The sequence below is a fragment of the Urocitellus parryii genome, chromosome 5 (genome assembly GCF_045843805.1).
Source record: "Urocitellus parryii isolate mUroPar1 chromosome 5, mUroPar1.hap1, whole genome shotgun sequence".
In the NCBI taxonomy this organism is placed as follows: Eukaryota; Metazoa; Chordata; class Mammalia; order Rodentia; family Sciuridae; genus Urocitellus; species Urocitellus parryii.
The window spans coordinates 78,616,530-78,631,582 of NC_135535.1; the positions used below are offsets into that span (position 1 = coordinate 78,616,530).

The following is a 15,053-nucleotide window of genomic DNA, read 5'->3' on the forward strand; positions in this document are numbered from 1 at the left end:
GCACGTCGCCGCCCCTCGCGAGCGCGCCCCCTCCCCGTGCTTGGTCTTCAGCGCCCCCGCCCGCCCCGCGCTCCCACAGCCTGAGCGCTGCTCAGCTGACCCTCGGGCGCCAGACGCGGTGGCTCCCGGCTCGCGAGCGCAGCTGCGGCGGCGCGAGCCTCTCACGCCGACACTCCCCCTGCGCGCCCCTCCCCCAGCGGGGCCAGGATCCGGACGGGCCGCGCGCGAGCCCGAGGCCGCTTTTCCCGGCGCCGAGGCTGCGGTGGCGAGCGGCGGCTGCGCGGCTATGGGCGCGCCGGGGTCGCCCTAGTAGGACCGGCGCGGAGACCGCAGCGGGAGCGACAGCGGCAGCCTCCACTGCTAGCCTTCCTCAGTGAGCCTTCCTCAGCGGCGGCGACGACAGCCGCAAGAACAGCGGGGCCGGGATGAGCGGGAGCGGCGCGGCGCCCGGCCCGGGCTCGGGCTCAAGCTCGGGCTCCGGCTCCTCCTCGGCAGCCTGCCGCTTCGCGCACTACTTCGTGCTGTGCGGAATCGACGCAGACAGCGGGCTAGAACCCGACGAGCTAGCGGGTAAGGCCGGGCTGCGGCGGCGCGGGGGTTCCCTCAGGGGTGCGGGGAAGGCTGCGGCGACGCGCGGGAGGCGGGGTGCAGGATCCAGACAAAGTCGGCTCCCGGAGGCGCCCCTCGCCGCTGCCGCCGACGCTGCCGCTCTCCGGCCGGACGGGCGGTCGGGTGGCGATTTAATGACATTGTTATTTATTCCGCGCGCAGGGTGAATGTTGAGTCCTCGGACGACTCGCCGCCTAGGGCGCCCGCCGGGGGCTTTCGCCTCCCGAGTGCGGGGTTATTAATAACCGGCGCGGGGGAGGCCCCGAGGGCACGGCCCGCGCCCGGCACGTCGGCCGCTCGGCTAGCTGCTGCTAGCGGAGGCGGCTCCTGACAGGCGCGCTGGCTCCCCGACCTCGCGGCTGTCCCCTGTTTCCCTCTCCCGCCCTCTCCGCTGGGGCTGCGAAGTTTGGCCCCAGCACGTGACGTAGCGCCCATCCTCCTAGAGGAGGGGGTGTGGGAGACCTCTCGGCTGAGGGATGGATTCGTGCCCACCCCGGCGGTGGTGGCCGTGCGGGGCTGGCGGAGGCGCGGGCAGGAGGCTAGTTAGACTTCATCCGTGACTGTTCTCAGTCTGCGCCCCGCCTTCCGCCACCCCGGGTTCTGCTGACGGTCGAATCACCTTTTGGAATGCTGTCGATTTGGCAGTGTCAGGGAACCTGGAGGGGACCTTTGGACGCTCGGGACTCTGCACGATGCTTTGTTGACACTGCCTACGCTGTTCCTGAGTTGGAGTAGTTGGCTATTACCCCATCCAACTGGGTGCACCGTGTGTTACTGCCTGGGTTTTCCTGGAGGGGCACTGGTTCCTCCTCTTGACTCATTTGATGGCGCAGTGCAGGGCTGAGCTGGAGAACCTACCCTGGGAAAAGGGGCTGTTAAAGGATGACGGGGTACCGGGGTTGTGCGCCCTGTGAGAAGAGGCGAGGAGAAGGGACTGATTACATCTTTCATTCTGCTTGCCTCCGTGGGATCTGAATCTTGACTTTTTTTTTTGGGTTAAATGGGTGAGACAAGTGACATCTACTGCCTGAACTTTATCTGTGTCAGTGCTAAACACTTAGGTCATAGCCTTTTAGAACAGTTTCCTTTGGACATAGCATTCATTAATAATTGCACCAATGTGGATTTTTCGTTTTTTGGGGGTAGGAAACTGGAAAACTGGAAAGGATGTATTAAATAATAATAGTAAACAAAACTGTTCAGCCTTATCCATCAACTCATGTCTTAGCTATGTCTGTTAAGTCAGCCTTACAGCAAAACATTTTCAACAAAACTAAGTCTAGTTTTAGTTAAATTTTTGAATAGAGTACTAGAGTTGTGTGTGTGTGTGTGTGTTTTGGTGTGTATAGTTACGTAATCATATTTTTACATCCTCCTCCTCCACGTTCTCCACTATCCAAGGGTGCTTTACTACTAAATGACATCCCCGGCCCTTATTTTTTTTATTATTTTTTAAAAATTTTGAGTCAAGAGTCTCATAAAGTTGCTTAGGGCCTGGATAAATTGCTGGGACTGGCCTCCAACTTGTGATCTCCTGGTTTTAGCTTCCTGAGTTTCTGGATTATAGGTGTGTATCAGGGGCGGGTCTAATCATTGTTTTTTTTCAGCTAAAGTTTCATGTATATGCTTAGAGTGGCTTTGTTAAGGGATGTGAAGTTATAAAACAATGTCTATAGAGAGATTTGGAGAAATTCCTCTTTTGGGGATTGATGCAGGGATTATCTTATTTTTCTAGGATCTGCTCTTTAAATATTCTAAACATTTGTGGTAACAGGGTCATTTGAAGGCCTTCTGTGGGTGGTGACTGATTAAAGAAAGAAGGCCTGTATTTTTCCTTCTTTATTTGCCCTGTTAACACTAAAACAAAACCTTTTAAATGTGACCCAGGACTCTTTAGTCACAGTGCAAATGGGTCTAACAAAACTAAACATTCAATTTTAATGCCTTTAAAATTTATTTATTTATTTTAGTTGTTGATAGACCTTTATTTTATTTATATATTTATATGTGGTGCTGAGAATCGAACCCAATGCCTCATACATACCCAGCCCCAGCCCCAGCCCTATATTTAAGAACTTTTCAGAAGGCTTAGGTAGGAAGATCACAAATTCAGAGCCAGCCTCAGCAACTTAATGAGGCTCTTAGTAATTTAGCCAGATCCTGTCTCAAAATAAAAAGAGGTGGGGATGTAGTTCAGTGGTTAAGCATTCCTGGGTTCAATTCCTGGTACCAAACAAATAAAAAAGTATTTTTCTTTTCTCTTTCTTTACAAACAAGTAGAGAAAGGAGGAAGAGCAATGTCTGAGGAAGAAATGGCTACAATGCTTTTAGCACTGACAAAACATAGGATTTTAATATATTTATAAGACACAAACTTTGGTTTCTCCTTTTGCAGTATTGCATGTGTGATTGGGCTTTCTGCTTCTCATAATACTTGGTATATTCGGGTAATTTTGCCTGGCAAGATTGTAGTATAATTTATTGATTCACCAAATAGATTTTAAAGCCTCTGTATGTAGACTGTTCTAGGTACTGAACAGCTGTAGACAAAGTCAAAATCCCCTGTCGTAGTGGAGCTTACATTCTAGTGTAAGCAAATAATGAAGAGAGTTTGTCAGATGCTAATAAATACTATGAAGAAAAATTAAGCAGAGAAATGGAATTAAATGAATGTCAACAGAATGGTGGGATGGTGGGGTTGTAGTTTTATTTTATTTTATTTAGGTGCTAGAGATTAAACCGGAGAGCTTCACACATGCTAAGTGTGTGCTCTACCACTGAGCTACAGCCAACCGCCCTGTGAAGGCCTTGCCGAGAAGGTGACATGTGAAGAGTCTTGAAGGAGGTGAGGAAGCAAGTCATGCATTGCCTAGGGGAATAGCTTTGCAGGTGGAGAAAACAGCAAGAGCTGAGATGGATCAGTGCCTAGTTTGTGCCTGTCATAGCAAGGAGGTCAACCTAGCTACATCTCAGGGAGAGGGAGAGGGTAGGTGAGATTGTGTAGGTCCTTAAAGACAATTGTTAGGCTTTTACTTTTAAAAAGGGACTGCCACTGGCAGTGTTTCAGCAGAGTAATGATAAGGTCTGATACACCTAGAAAGGATCCCTGTGACTGCCATGTTGAATTGACTGTGTCATGGGTAAGAGTAAAAGCAGAAAACATGTTAAGAGACTCACTATTTGAGGTGAGAGATGTTTGTGGTTTGGTGAAATGGGGGAATTAGAGTCTAGATATATATTAACGGTAGAGCCAGTGGAATTTCCCTATGAATTGTATGACTATATGTGAATTCTATTAATATGGTAATTATAGTCAAAGAATGTGGTCAAAGATGACTCCCAAGATTTTTGGCCTGAACAATTATGAGCTTCTATACTGAAATAAGAAAACTAATGGAGAAGCAGACTAGTTCAGTTTTAGACATGTTTAACTTTGAAGTGCCTATTAGACTTTTAATGGAAATGTCAGACTTTCAGGCCAGAAGTCCACATTGTAGATGTCAATTTAGAGCCATGAAATTTGATCTAATCACTTAGGACGTGGTGAGTATAGATAGAAAAAAGGCTCAAATTCTGGGGTCTAGGGCACTCTAGCATGCATAGGATGAGGAGGAAACAAGGAGATTAAGGAGTGTGGACAGTAGACTGGGAAGAAAACAGGTAATTGTAGTAGTATAATGGTCTCAACTAACAAATTTTCTTTACTTTCCATAGAGTCGCATTTGGAGATTAGAAAGTGTGTGTGTGTATTTGTTTTTGTTGCTATTACAAAATGCCCGAGGCTGGGTATATTAGAAAGAAATGAGATTTATTTAGCTCACAGTTTTGGATGTTGAAAGTCCAAGATCACTATGGCTCTATCTGTACAGCTTCTGATAAGGGCCTCATGGAGGATGGTGTCACAGTGGTAGGAGTGCTTACAAAAGAGACCACATGGTGAGACAAGAAGCTAGAGAGGTGTTGGGGTCAGACTTGCTCCTTTTATGACCTCTTACTCTCTTAGTAAGTAACCTAACTAACTGGGGTCTCCAGAGAACTGTATTAATCCCTTTCAAAGGCAGTGCCCCCAGTGACCTAGTTATCCTTTGTTAGGCCCCACCTCTTAATGATTCTACCACTTCTCAACTTTGCTGCACTAAAAACCAAGCTTCCAGCGTGTTATCCTTTGGGGGACACACTTAAACCATATCTAAACTGTAGCACTGAGCTGGACAAATTAGTCAGAAGGTTGTTTCTGTTTTGTTGCATTAATTTCAGAGTTAATGATAGTTTGGTTTCTATTTTGCTTTTTAGAACTGATCTATTTTTATCCCACTATTTCTCAGCAAGTAGTTACCCTGCCTGTATAGGTCTTAATTGACTTCTGTTAAACATAAATTCTACTGATTGCTCTGTAGACTTTATTTCTTAACATATACATGTTCCTAGAATTCATCCTCTGCAGATGATAGATATTGAAATAAATTAAGTACACATCTCATATGATGAAGTAGCAATTAAACTTATGATAAAAGTTATCAAAATGATCACTTCTTTTAAGACACTCTGTCAAGTATCACCTAGCTTTAACAATCACGGAAAAAACTTGTTAAGCCAGGTACAGTGGCTCATGCTTGTAATCCCAACTGCTTAAGGGTCACAAGTTTGAGGTCAGCCTTGGTAGTAGCTATACTTTGTCTCAAAAATAAGAAGAGCTGGGGATCTAGCTCAGTAGTAGATTACCCCTGGGTTCACTCCCCAGTACTGCCCCCTACAAAAAAAAAAAAAAATTAAGAAGGTTTTTGATTTGTCTTGTTTTCAGTACTGGGAATTGAACCCAGGGTTGTTTTATTACTAAGTTAAATTCCCACTTTTTTTTTTTTTTTTTTTTGAGACAGGACCTCTTTTAAATTGCCAAGGCTGGCCCTAAAGTTGGATCCTTTTGCCTTAGCCCTTTGAGTAACGGATTACAAATGAGCACCACCATGCCCAACTAAAACTTCTTAAATGTTAAAAGTTCTCTTAACAGCTGAACATAATTTAAATATATATAAATAAATGTATTTAAAAATGAAGAACCTAGTAATTTTATGGGGATATTCACATATTTGCACTGGTAGTTTGGTATTATCTGTTGTCCTTTCTCTACTACATCTTAGCTGTTTGTGCTTCTCTTACTGTATATTTTGAAGATGCACTTTGTTTATAAACAAAAATGTTCTTTAAATGTTAAAGCAGGAATGTTTAAATTTCCTTTGAATGTTAAAAATAAGGAAGAGTTTTCAAAATTGCATTCTTTATTGCATATAGAAGAAGGGAGGTATAAGTGGAGGTAAATCATGCAGTTAGTTGATGTGAAGAGTGGCAGGTATTTTGAGATTTTCTTTTAGGGCTCCCTTTTTCTTTGAGACCTAGCTATAGGAGTACTCATGGCTTGATTTATAGCAGTGATCTTCTGAGCAATGGAAAATGAAGGATATGATTAAACTTTCATTTAAGTAATATAAAGATGTAACCTCTCCAAGAGGGAAGGAGCTTTGCTTCTCTTTTTCATAGTACCTTATACACAGTATGTTAGTGTTCAATACGTGAAAGAGAGCTAAGGGTGTAGGTCAGTTGTAAAGCCTTTGCTTAACATGTGCAAGGTCCTGGATTTGATCACCAGCACTGCAAACAAACTTGTAAATAAATGTAAGTTTACAAAAGAGTTAAAATTGTGTGATGATCATATATATTTACGTGTGTGTGTGTGTGTGTGTGTGTGTGTGTGTGTGAGAGAGAGAGAGAGAGAGAGAGATTGATTTTTGGTGCTGGGGATTGAATCCAGAGATACTCGAGATTGAACCCAGATTCCAGATTGAATTTTAACATACCAGTCCTCCCAAACCCCACACCCCCTTTTTAAAAAAGTTTTTATTTTGAAATAGGGTCTTTCTAATTCTTAGGGCCTCACTAAGTTGCTGAAGTTGGCCTTAAACTTGAAATCCTCCTGCCTCAGCTTCATGATTTTCTGTAATTACAGGCTTGTGCCTGTCCATGTTCTTAAAGTGTTCCGTGGTAACCTAGATTTAGTGCTTGCTGCTAATGGCTATTGAAGTCTGATAGCTGAGATCCCTGCCACAAACCTTTGTTTAGATTTCTTCCTTGGTGTCTCTGCCCATTTTTAACTTAGATTGAGTTGGATGTAGTTTCCAGAAAAGATTAGAGGCAGGAGAGATCATGATCTTAACTCAATTATAAAATTTAGTTGAGGCTGACAGAGGATCATGGCATGATTGTTCTGGAAGGACTCTTAGACATTATTTACAAGGCTGAGAGATTAAGGGCCCTCTCAGATCATAGCTGAACAGTAGCAGATACCTGACTAGTGCTTGGTTGGTCTAGTATACTATGTCTCATAGTCATTTTATATAAACTTCAAAACATTTTTATATAAACTTCAAAAAAATTGAGCTCAGCTTAAATTCAGAAGCATAACAGTATTGCCCTTATCTCATATTGAATGTCATAGTCAAGACTGTGTTAAAATGGGCTGGGGATGTGGCTCAAGTGGTAGTGCACTCGCCTGGTATGCGTGCGGCCTGGGTTCGATCCTCAGCACCACATACAAACAAAGATGTTGTGTCTGCCGAAAACTAAAAAATAAATAAAAAAAAAAAGACTGTGTTAAAGTCTTTTAAAACTTATTTTTTCTGTACTGAGTATTGAACCCAGAGTCTCATGCATACCAGGCAAGCACTCTACTACTAACCTAACTCTCCAGCTCTTTTTTTGTAAAAATTTGAACTGTCTTTTTGAACTTTTCTTTTGAATAATAAATACATACGTTTAGGAGGTAATGCATTTTTAGTCATAATTTCCATGATGCTCCATATGGAAAAAAAATTTTTCTCTTCAACGATTTACTGAAGGTATAATTATAATGCAAGGTGCTTTAAGAAACATTTATCACATACTTGGATCCCTGTTTTGTGTAATATGACCTTGATTTTGTTTTTTATAGAGCCATAATTCGCTATTGCATTTTGGTTTAATTAACATTAGATACAGTGTTCAAGATTGTGGAGTATATAGGTGACAGTCACTGTTGTGTAAGAATCGACAATGAAATAGTAATAATAAAATAACATTTATATAGTGCTTTCCACATGACTGGCACTATGGTTAAATGCTTTATATGCTTTATAGTTACTGTTTCATTTGATGAGATAAAATTTTCTCTATTTTACAGATAAGGGTTAGTTGAAGTCCTTTACTCAGGTTCATATAAGTGAGAAACCTGATTAAACATCTGTCTAATATAATTCATTCATGCCCATAACTACTGTATATTGCTGCCTCCTTACAACACATGCTGTATCATACAGATTGTAAAATATAGCAGTATACAGATCTCAGGTAGAAAACTTATTAGTCAAATGTGGTTGTTATAACTGGGCATATTGACACATACCTGTATTCCCAGCAATGTAGGAGACTGAAGCAGGAGGATTGCAAGTTAGAGGCCAGCCCAGGCAAATCAGTGAGACCCTGTCTCAAAAATAAAAAAAGGTTTAGGGATGTAGCTCAGTGGTAGAGTGGCCCTAGGTTCTATCCCCAGTACAAAGCAAAAAGAAAAATGAAATTATCTTTTAACTCCTCTATACTGTAAGTAAGATATTCATGGGGAGACATTTATTTATTGCATTCATTCCTTCATTCATCAGAAAAATAAGAATATATATTTGATGTTACTTTTGTTTTTATCATTGAATTTTTGGAGTGTATGTGTAGTGCTGGTGATCTAACTCTGGGACTCATGTATACTAGGCAAGTGCTTTACCACTGAGCTACATTCCCTCAGCCCTTAATTTATGTTTATAAAGATGTTACTATATAAATATAAAGCTTTTGCTATGAAAATACCACTGTCAGCTTTTTAAAAAATCTGTTTGCTTTTTTTTTTTTAAACTGGGGTTTGTCATGTTATCTTTTCTTATCAAAGTTGTTGTTTTTAGGACAGTTTTTAATTTTTAAAAAGAGTACATGATTGCTTATGAAGCCATAGTTGGCAGGGCAGTGAATACAGTATTTAGAGCAGGGTGTATGGTCAGAAGCCGAGAATCCAGACCTGATCTGTCACTTATGATAGCTGTAAACATCAGTCTTCTTATTATCTGATTCAAAAGGAGTTAAATGACCTGGGAGGCTGAGGCAGGAGGATTGTAAGACCTCACCGTCTTAGTGATGTTACCCTGTCTTAAAAAAAAAAAAAAAAAAATGGTTAGGGATGTAGTTCAGTGGTAGAGTGCCAGTGGGTTCAGCTCCTAATACCCGGGGCCCCCCACAAAGGTGGGGGGAAGTGTTAAATGGATAAATGATTTTCCAATATACAAAGTATTCATGATTTGGTCTCTCTTTACCTTTCTTTCTTTTCGCATATCTGGGGATGGAACTCAGATTCTCTATACCACTGAGCTATAGTTCCTCTCTCTCTTTATTTTTAATTTTGAGATAGGGTCTAAGTAGCCCAGACTGACCTCTCACTTAATCCTTCTGCCTCAACCTTCCTAGTAGCTAGGATCACAGGTGTTTGTGCAACACTATGTTCAGCTCTATGCTTACCTCTCTAACATTTTTCTTTCCAGATACGTTGGTTTTTTTGCAGGTCCTTAAACTCTGCAAAGTGTATTTCATGGCTATTGTTCTTTAGTTTTTTCACCAGAATCCTATTCCCTGAGACCAGTATTGTCTTATACAGGTTTAGTATGTGACACATTTGTAATTCTACCTTTTTTTTGAGTAGTTGTATTAAAAATGAAACTAGTGATATTAATTTCCATGATTTATTTAACTCGCATATCCAAAATAATGTTTCAAAATACCACCATAAAATTATTAATGAATTTTAAAAAATATTTTTAGTTGTAGATGGACACAAAATCTTTATTTATTCATCTTATGTGGTGTGGAGGATCGAACCCAGTGCTTCACCCATGCTAGGCGAGTGCTCTACCACTGAGCCACAACCCCAGCCCCTGTTAATGAATTTTTAAATATTTTTATTTTTAAATGTGAAAATTTACAGTCATAAAGCATATCTTATTTGAAGCAGGTACATTTCAAGTGTTTAATAGCCACTTGCAGTTTGTGGCTACCCTATGGATATTATATCCCTAGGTCTTTGCATGATTGGCTTTTCTCATCATTCAGGTCTCTACTATTACCTCCTCAGAGAAGCCTTTTCAGGCCATCCTACCCTCCTTGCCTCATTGTTGTCCGTCACCCTGCTTTATTTTACTCATAGTACCTATTAGTACTTGACAGTATATTGTAAATGCATTTGCTTGCCTCCCCCCCCCCATTTTTAAAAAGTTTTTTCTTTTTAGTTATAGATGGACACAATACCTTTATTTTATTTGTTTTTATTTTTATGTGGTGCTGGGGATCGAGCCCAGTGCCTCATGCATGCTAGTCAAGTGCTCTGCCACTGAGCCATGACCCCGGCCCCTTGCTTGCCTTTTTTTTTTTTTAAATTTTTTTATTTTTTAGTTATTTTTTAATATCTTTATATTTAGGTGGTGCTGACGATCGAACCCAGTGCCTCACGCACTATGAGCACTCTACCACTGAGCCATAACTCCAGCTCCCCTTGCTTGCCTTTTAATGTCAATCTTTTCCATTAAATTGTTGACTCTTGAAGAGCAGGACCTTTGTGTTTCTTGGTTATTATTGTTCACCCTGTGATTAAAATAGTTCCTGGCACAGAATAGGGACTCAAGTAGATTGTTTGAGTAAGTGATCAAGGTAATTGGATAGGGATAGAAATGTAGTTTTTGTTATTAACCATAAAATTTTAGTATACTTGACTAATTTAGTAAACTTTGTGTTTTTTAAACCCTAAAATGGAAAAACCTTAAAATGGAAGGCAGAGTTTCTTTAAAAATGGGAAGCCTGTTGGGTGAGGTGGTGCATGCATGTAATCCCAGCTGCTCAGGAGGTTGAAACAGGAGAATCACAAGTTCAAATCTAGCCTTAGCAACTTAACCAGACCCTGTCTCAAAATAAAAAATACAAAGGGCTGAGGATGTGACTCTTGGTTAAGTGCCCCTGGGTTTAATCGCTGGTACCAAAAAAAGTATATAAATAAAAATAATTTTAAAAATGAGAAGCCTAGGATTGATGAAGAAATAAGAGAGTGGACAAATAGTTGATTTTTGTTAAAAAGGTGTATATTAGCTTTGTGAAGTAAAGTTTATTTGTTAAAGTTTATGAACTTATTCATTTCTTCTTGAAATAAGGTATAATAAGTAAAATTAACCTTTCTTAAATCACCTGTATCTAAGTAGTCATGCAGATATCAGCAAGGCTCTGCTTTTTTTTTAATTAATCAAACCACATGTTTTATTTATCAACAAGTGCCAAGCATATAAGTGGTGCTTAACATTTATGGAATTTCACAGTAAGTGGTTGCATTAAAGAATACTATAGTTTCCTTAGTGGTTTTAGAGGAGTATCTTAGGAAATTGCATTCAGTTTCTTTTTATGGACATCCACATCAACTTTGGGCTTTATTAGGACAGTTCATTTTGGTTCTGTTAAGTTTTAATCCTTTATATATTTTTACCAGTTACACTTTGTCCTTTTTTTTTTTTTTGGTGCTGGGGATGAAACCCACAGCCTTGTGCATGCTAAACAGGCACTCTGCCACTTACACTTCATCTTTATTGTACTTTATAATCTATTCTGTCTAAAACTTGACTTTTTAAAACAGCATCATCTAATGTCCTCTGGGCCAGATTCCAAAACATTTCATTATAAGATTGTCTTTTTCCCCCCATTTCTTTTCAAATAAAATGCAAAGATGTCTGATTGGATATGAGAGGTAAGAACAGAATTTTCAGAGTGAAAGATCACATCATATGGATAGAAGAGCATGGATCATTTGCTTTCTCAGATGTCATCCACCTTTCCCAAGAATCTATGAGTTTTACTAACTTCATACTAAATTAAGTACTATAACTTTTTTTTTTTTACTAACATGGACTTTTTGAGTTGCTTTTATTTATAAACCATGTATGTATATCACTGATGCAGAAAGCTAATTTTGAAATAATTTATATATATATATATATTTAGTTGACACAAGAACTTTATTTTATTTATTTATTTATATGTGCTGCTGAGGATCGAACCCAGGGCCTCACACATGCTAGGTGAGCGCTCTACTGCTGAGCCACAACCCCAGCCCTGAAATAATTTCTTTAAATGACTTTTCAAAGATATGGGCTAGGATTATCAAGTCAGAAGTAATCCCAGAAAATCACCTTTGTATTATGAAGCTATAAAATAGCTAACATTTATCAGGCGATTTATAAACATTTATGTGATTTATAAACATTATCTTTAATTCTCAAAATAACTTGAAGGTGTCTTACTTTCTTTACTCCATAGGAGGCTGAGGTGATTGTTCAAAGTCAGAGAAACAATAAAGGCCAAAGCTGGGTTTCTATCCCAGCCTGACTCCAAAGTAGTTCTTTTTCATTATGACCAGCTGCCCTCAGCTGCTGGGTAGTGATATATTAATGGGCCTGCCATTTGTGAGTTAGGTTGCAAATAATTGTAACAGTAGTAGACATACTGAGGTTATAAATGATATACATTTTTAAATAAATGAAATGGATTCAAGGTCTTTAATAATATAATTTTCACTCAATTCCATTCCTATATATTTTTATTGGATAGATGAGAGAGAGCATTTATGTTTCATACCAGCAATTGTGCATGAACCCCATAAGGGGGAATCTTTAAAATTTTTTAAAAATTTATTTATCCATTAGCAGTACTGGGACTTGAAGCCAGGGATGCTCTGCCACTAAGCCATATCCAGCTCTTTTTACTTTTTATTTTGATACAGGGTCTTGCTAAGTTGCCTGGCCCAGCTTCTAATTGCAATCTTCCTGCCTTAGCCCCTCAAGTAACTGGGATTACATGTGTGCGCCACCATGTTTGGTTTGTGAATCCCAGTTTAAAGGTATTTTTCAGTAGTGTGTTTCTAGATTCCAGAGGCCTTCTGACAAAAACCCACCTATTTATTCGTAATTTTTTCCTGCGCATGACCTGAGAATCCAGTTTTCTGTTTTTTTGTTTTGTTTTGTTTTGTTTTTTGGTACCAGGGATTGAACCCAAGGGTACTCACCATTGAGCCACATCCTCAGCCTATTTTGTATTTTATTTAGATACAGGGTCTTACTGAGTTCCTTAATGCCTCACCATTGCTGAGGTTGGCTTTGAACTTGCAATTCTCCTGTCTCAGCCTCCTGAGCTGCTGGGATTACAAACGTTCGCCAGGTGCCTGGACTCAGGTTTCTGTTTTGAAGATCATGTTTTATTTTATTTATTTATTGAACAGTAGAATGCATTTTGGCATATAGTACATAAATGGAGCACAACTTCTCATTCCTCTGGCTATACATCGTTCAGAGTCACTCCAGTAGTGTAATCATACATGTATATAGGGTAATAATGTCTATCTTTCTCTACTGTCCTTCCCATTCCCACAACCCCATTCCTCCCCTTACTCCCCTCTACACAAATTAAAGTTCCTTCGTTCTTCTCTATCCCCCCCAAACCCCGGCCCCACTGTGGATCAGCATCTTCTTATTAGAGAAAACATTCGGCTTTTGTTTCACTTAGCATGATATTCTCTAGTTCCATCCATTTACCTGGAAATGCCATAATTTAATTCTTCAAGGCTGAATAATATTTCATTGTGTATATATACCATGTTTTATTTACCCATTCATCCGTTGAAGGGCATCAAGTTTGGTTCCATAGTTTAGCTATCGTGAATTCAGCTGCTGTAAACATTGATGTGGCTGCATTACTCTAGTATGCTGATTTTAAGTCCTTTGGGAATAAACCAAGGAGTGGAATATCTAGGTCAAATGGTGGTTCCATTCCAGGTTTTCTGAGGTATTTCCATACTGCTTTCCATAGTGGTTGCACCAATTTGCAGTTCCACCGACAATGTATGAATGTACCTGTTTCCCCACATTCTTGCCAACACTTATTATTGCTTGTATTCTTGATAATTGCCATTCTGACTGGAGATGAAATCTTAAGAGTAGTTTTGATTTGTATTTCTCTAATTGCTAAAGATGATGAACATTTTTTCATGTTTGTTGATTGATTGTATTTCTTCTTCTGTAAAGTGTTTATTCAGTTCCTTAGCCTATTTATTGATTGGGTTATTTGTTTTTTTGGTGTTAAGCTTTTTGAGTTCTTTATGTTTCCTGGAGATTAGTGCTCTGTTTGAGGTGCATGTGGTAAAGATTTTTTTCCCCTTCTGTAGGTTCTCTCATCATGTTATTGATTCCATGTTTTCTTGCCCTTCCCTTGTCTTCCTGTTTTTTTAAATTTTTTTTTTATTACAATACAGTGTATCACTTATTTAACCCAATAAATTATTTCCTATGGTTTTAGGAACATTAGTGTATTAAATAAGTCAAGGTTTTGGTAGTCTTAATTCCTCTATATAGTTTGATGAAAGGTTGCTCACTGCCTGTTTTTGTACTTTTCCCCCCTAATCCCTTCTTCAAAGATCACCTTTATTTTATTTTTTTTTTTCAAAGAGAGAGAGAAGGAGACATGCTACCACCTCTCTCCTTTCTTCCTACTTCAGTTCTTTTTTTTTTTTTAAAAAGAGAGTGAGAGAGGAGAGAGAGAGAGAGAGAGAATTTTTAATATTTATTTTTTAGTTCTCGGCGGACACAACATCTTTGTTGGTATGTGGTGCTGAGGATCGAACCCGGGCCGCACGCATGCCAGACGAGCGCGCTACCGCCTGAGCCACATTCCCAGCCCGATCACCTTTATTTTTAAATGAGTATTTATGAATCCACCTCCTATTGTCCTTTTGATAATCCGTTTTGTGTAAAAACAGAAGAAATATCCTTCTGCAAAAAAGTTTCTGTGCCATTAAAACCTAAGAGTGAAGTAAGTGTTTTTAATGTCTGTTGAAATCCTCCAGTGTTACCTTCATCCTCAGCAGAAACTGGGAAGTTTTTTAGGGCTCAGTACTTTGTACTTCTAGTGTCTCTTTAGTTTTCTTCTTTTTCCTTTTCTCATAGTCTTATAGTCTTTTTTTAGAGAGAGTGAGAGAGGGAGGGAGAGAGAGAGAATTTTAATATTTATTTTTTAGTTCTCGGCGGACACAACATCTTTTCTTTTGTGCTGAGGATCGAACCCGGGCCGCATGCATGCCAGGTGAGCGCGATACCGCTTGAGCCACATCCCCTGCCCAATCTTATAGTCTTTTTCAGGGACAATCTGATAAACCAACAGTATTCTTCCTACATATTGAAATTCTGTCAACTTTTTCTTTTTGACTTAGTTTAAAAAGGTAAAGAGGGATTGTTTCCTCTGGGCAGCTGACACACGAATATTTGGCAGGGTTGGGGGTTGCCGGTGGGCATCATATACTT

The 15,053-nt window shown here is 39.9% G+C and overlaps 1 protein-coding gene across 3 annotated transcripts in view; it reads left to right on the forward strand.

Annotated features, from left to right (window-relative positions):
• The first annotated feature begins 224 nt into the window (after positions 1-224).
• The window catches only part of Dennd5b (DENN domain containing 5B), a 189,778-nt gene continuing 174,949 nt past the window's right edge, over positions 225-15,053 (forward strand). For all 3 annotated transcript variants that reach the window (XM_077798438.1, XM_026415248.2, XM_026415247.2), the window contains exon 1: positions 225-570. In XM_077798438.1, the coding sequence (XP_077654564.1) occupies positions 426-570 (145 nt within the window). In that variant the 5' untranslated portion in view covers positions 225-425. The remainder of the gene's footprint in view (positions 571-15,053) is intronic.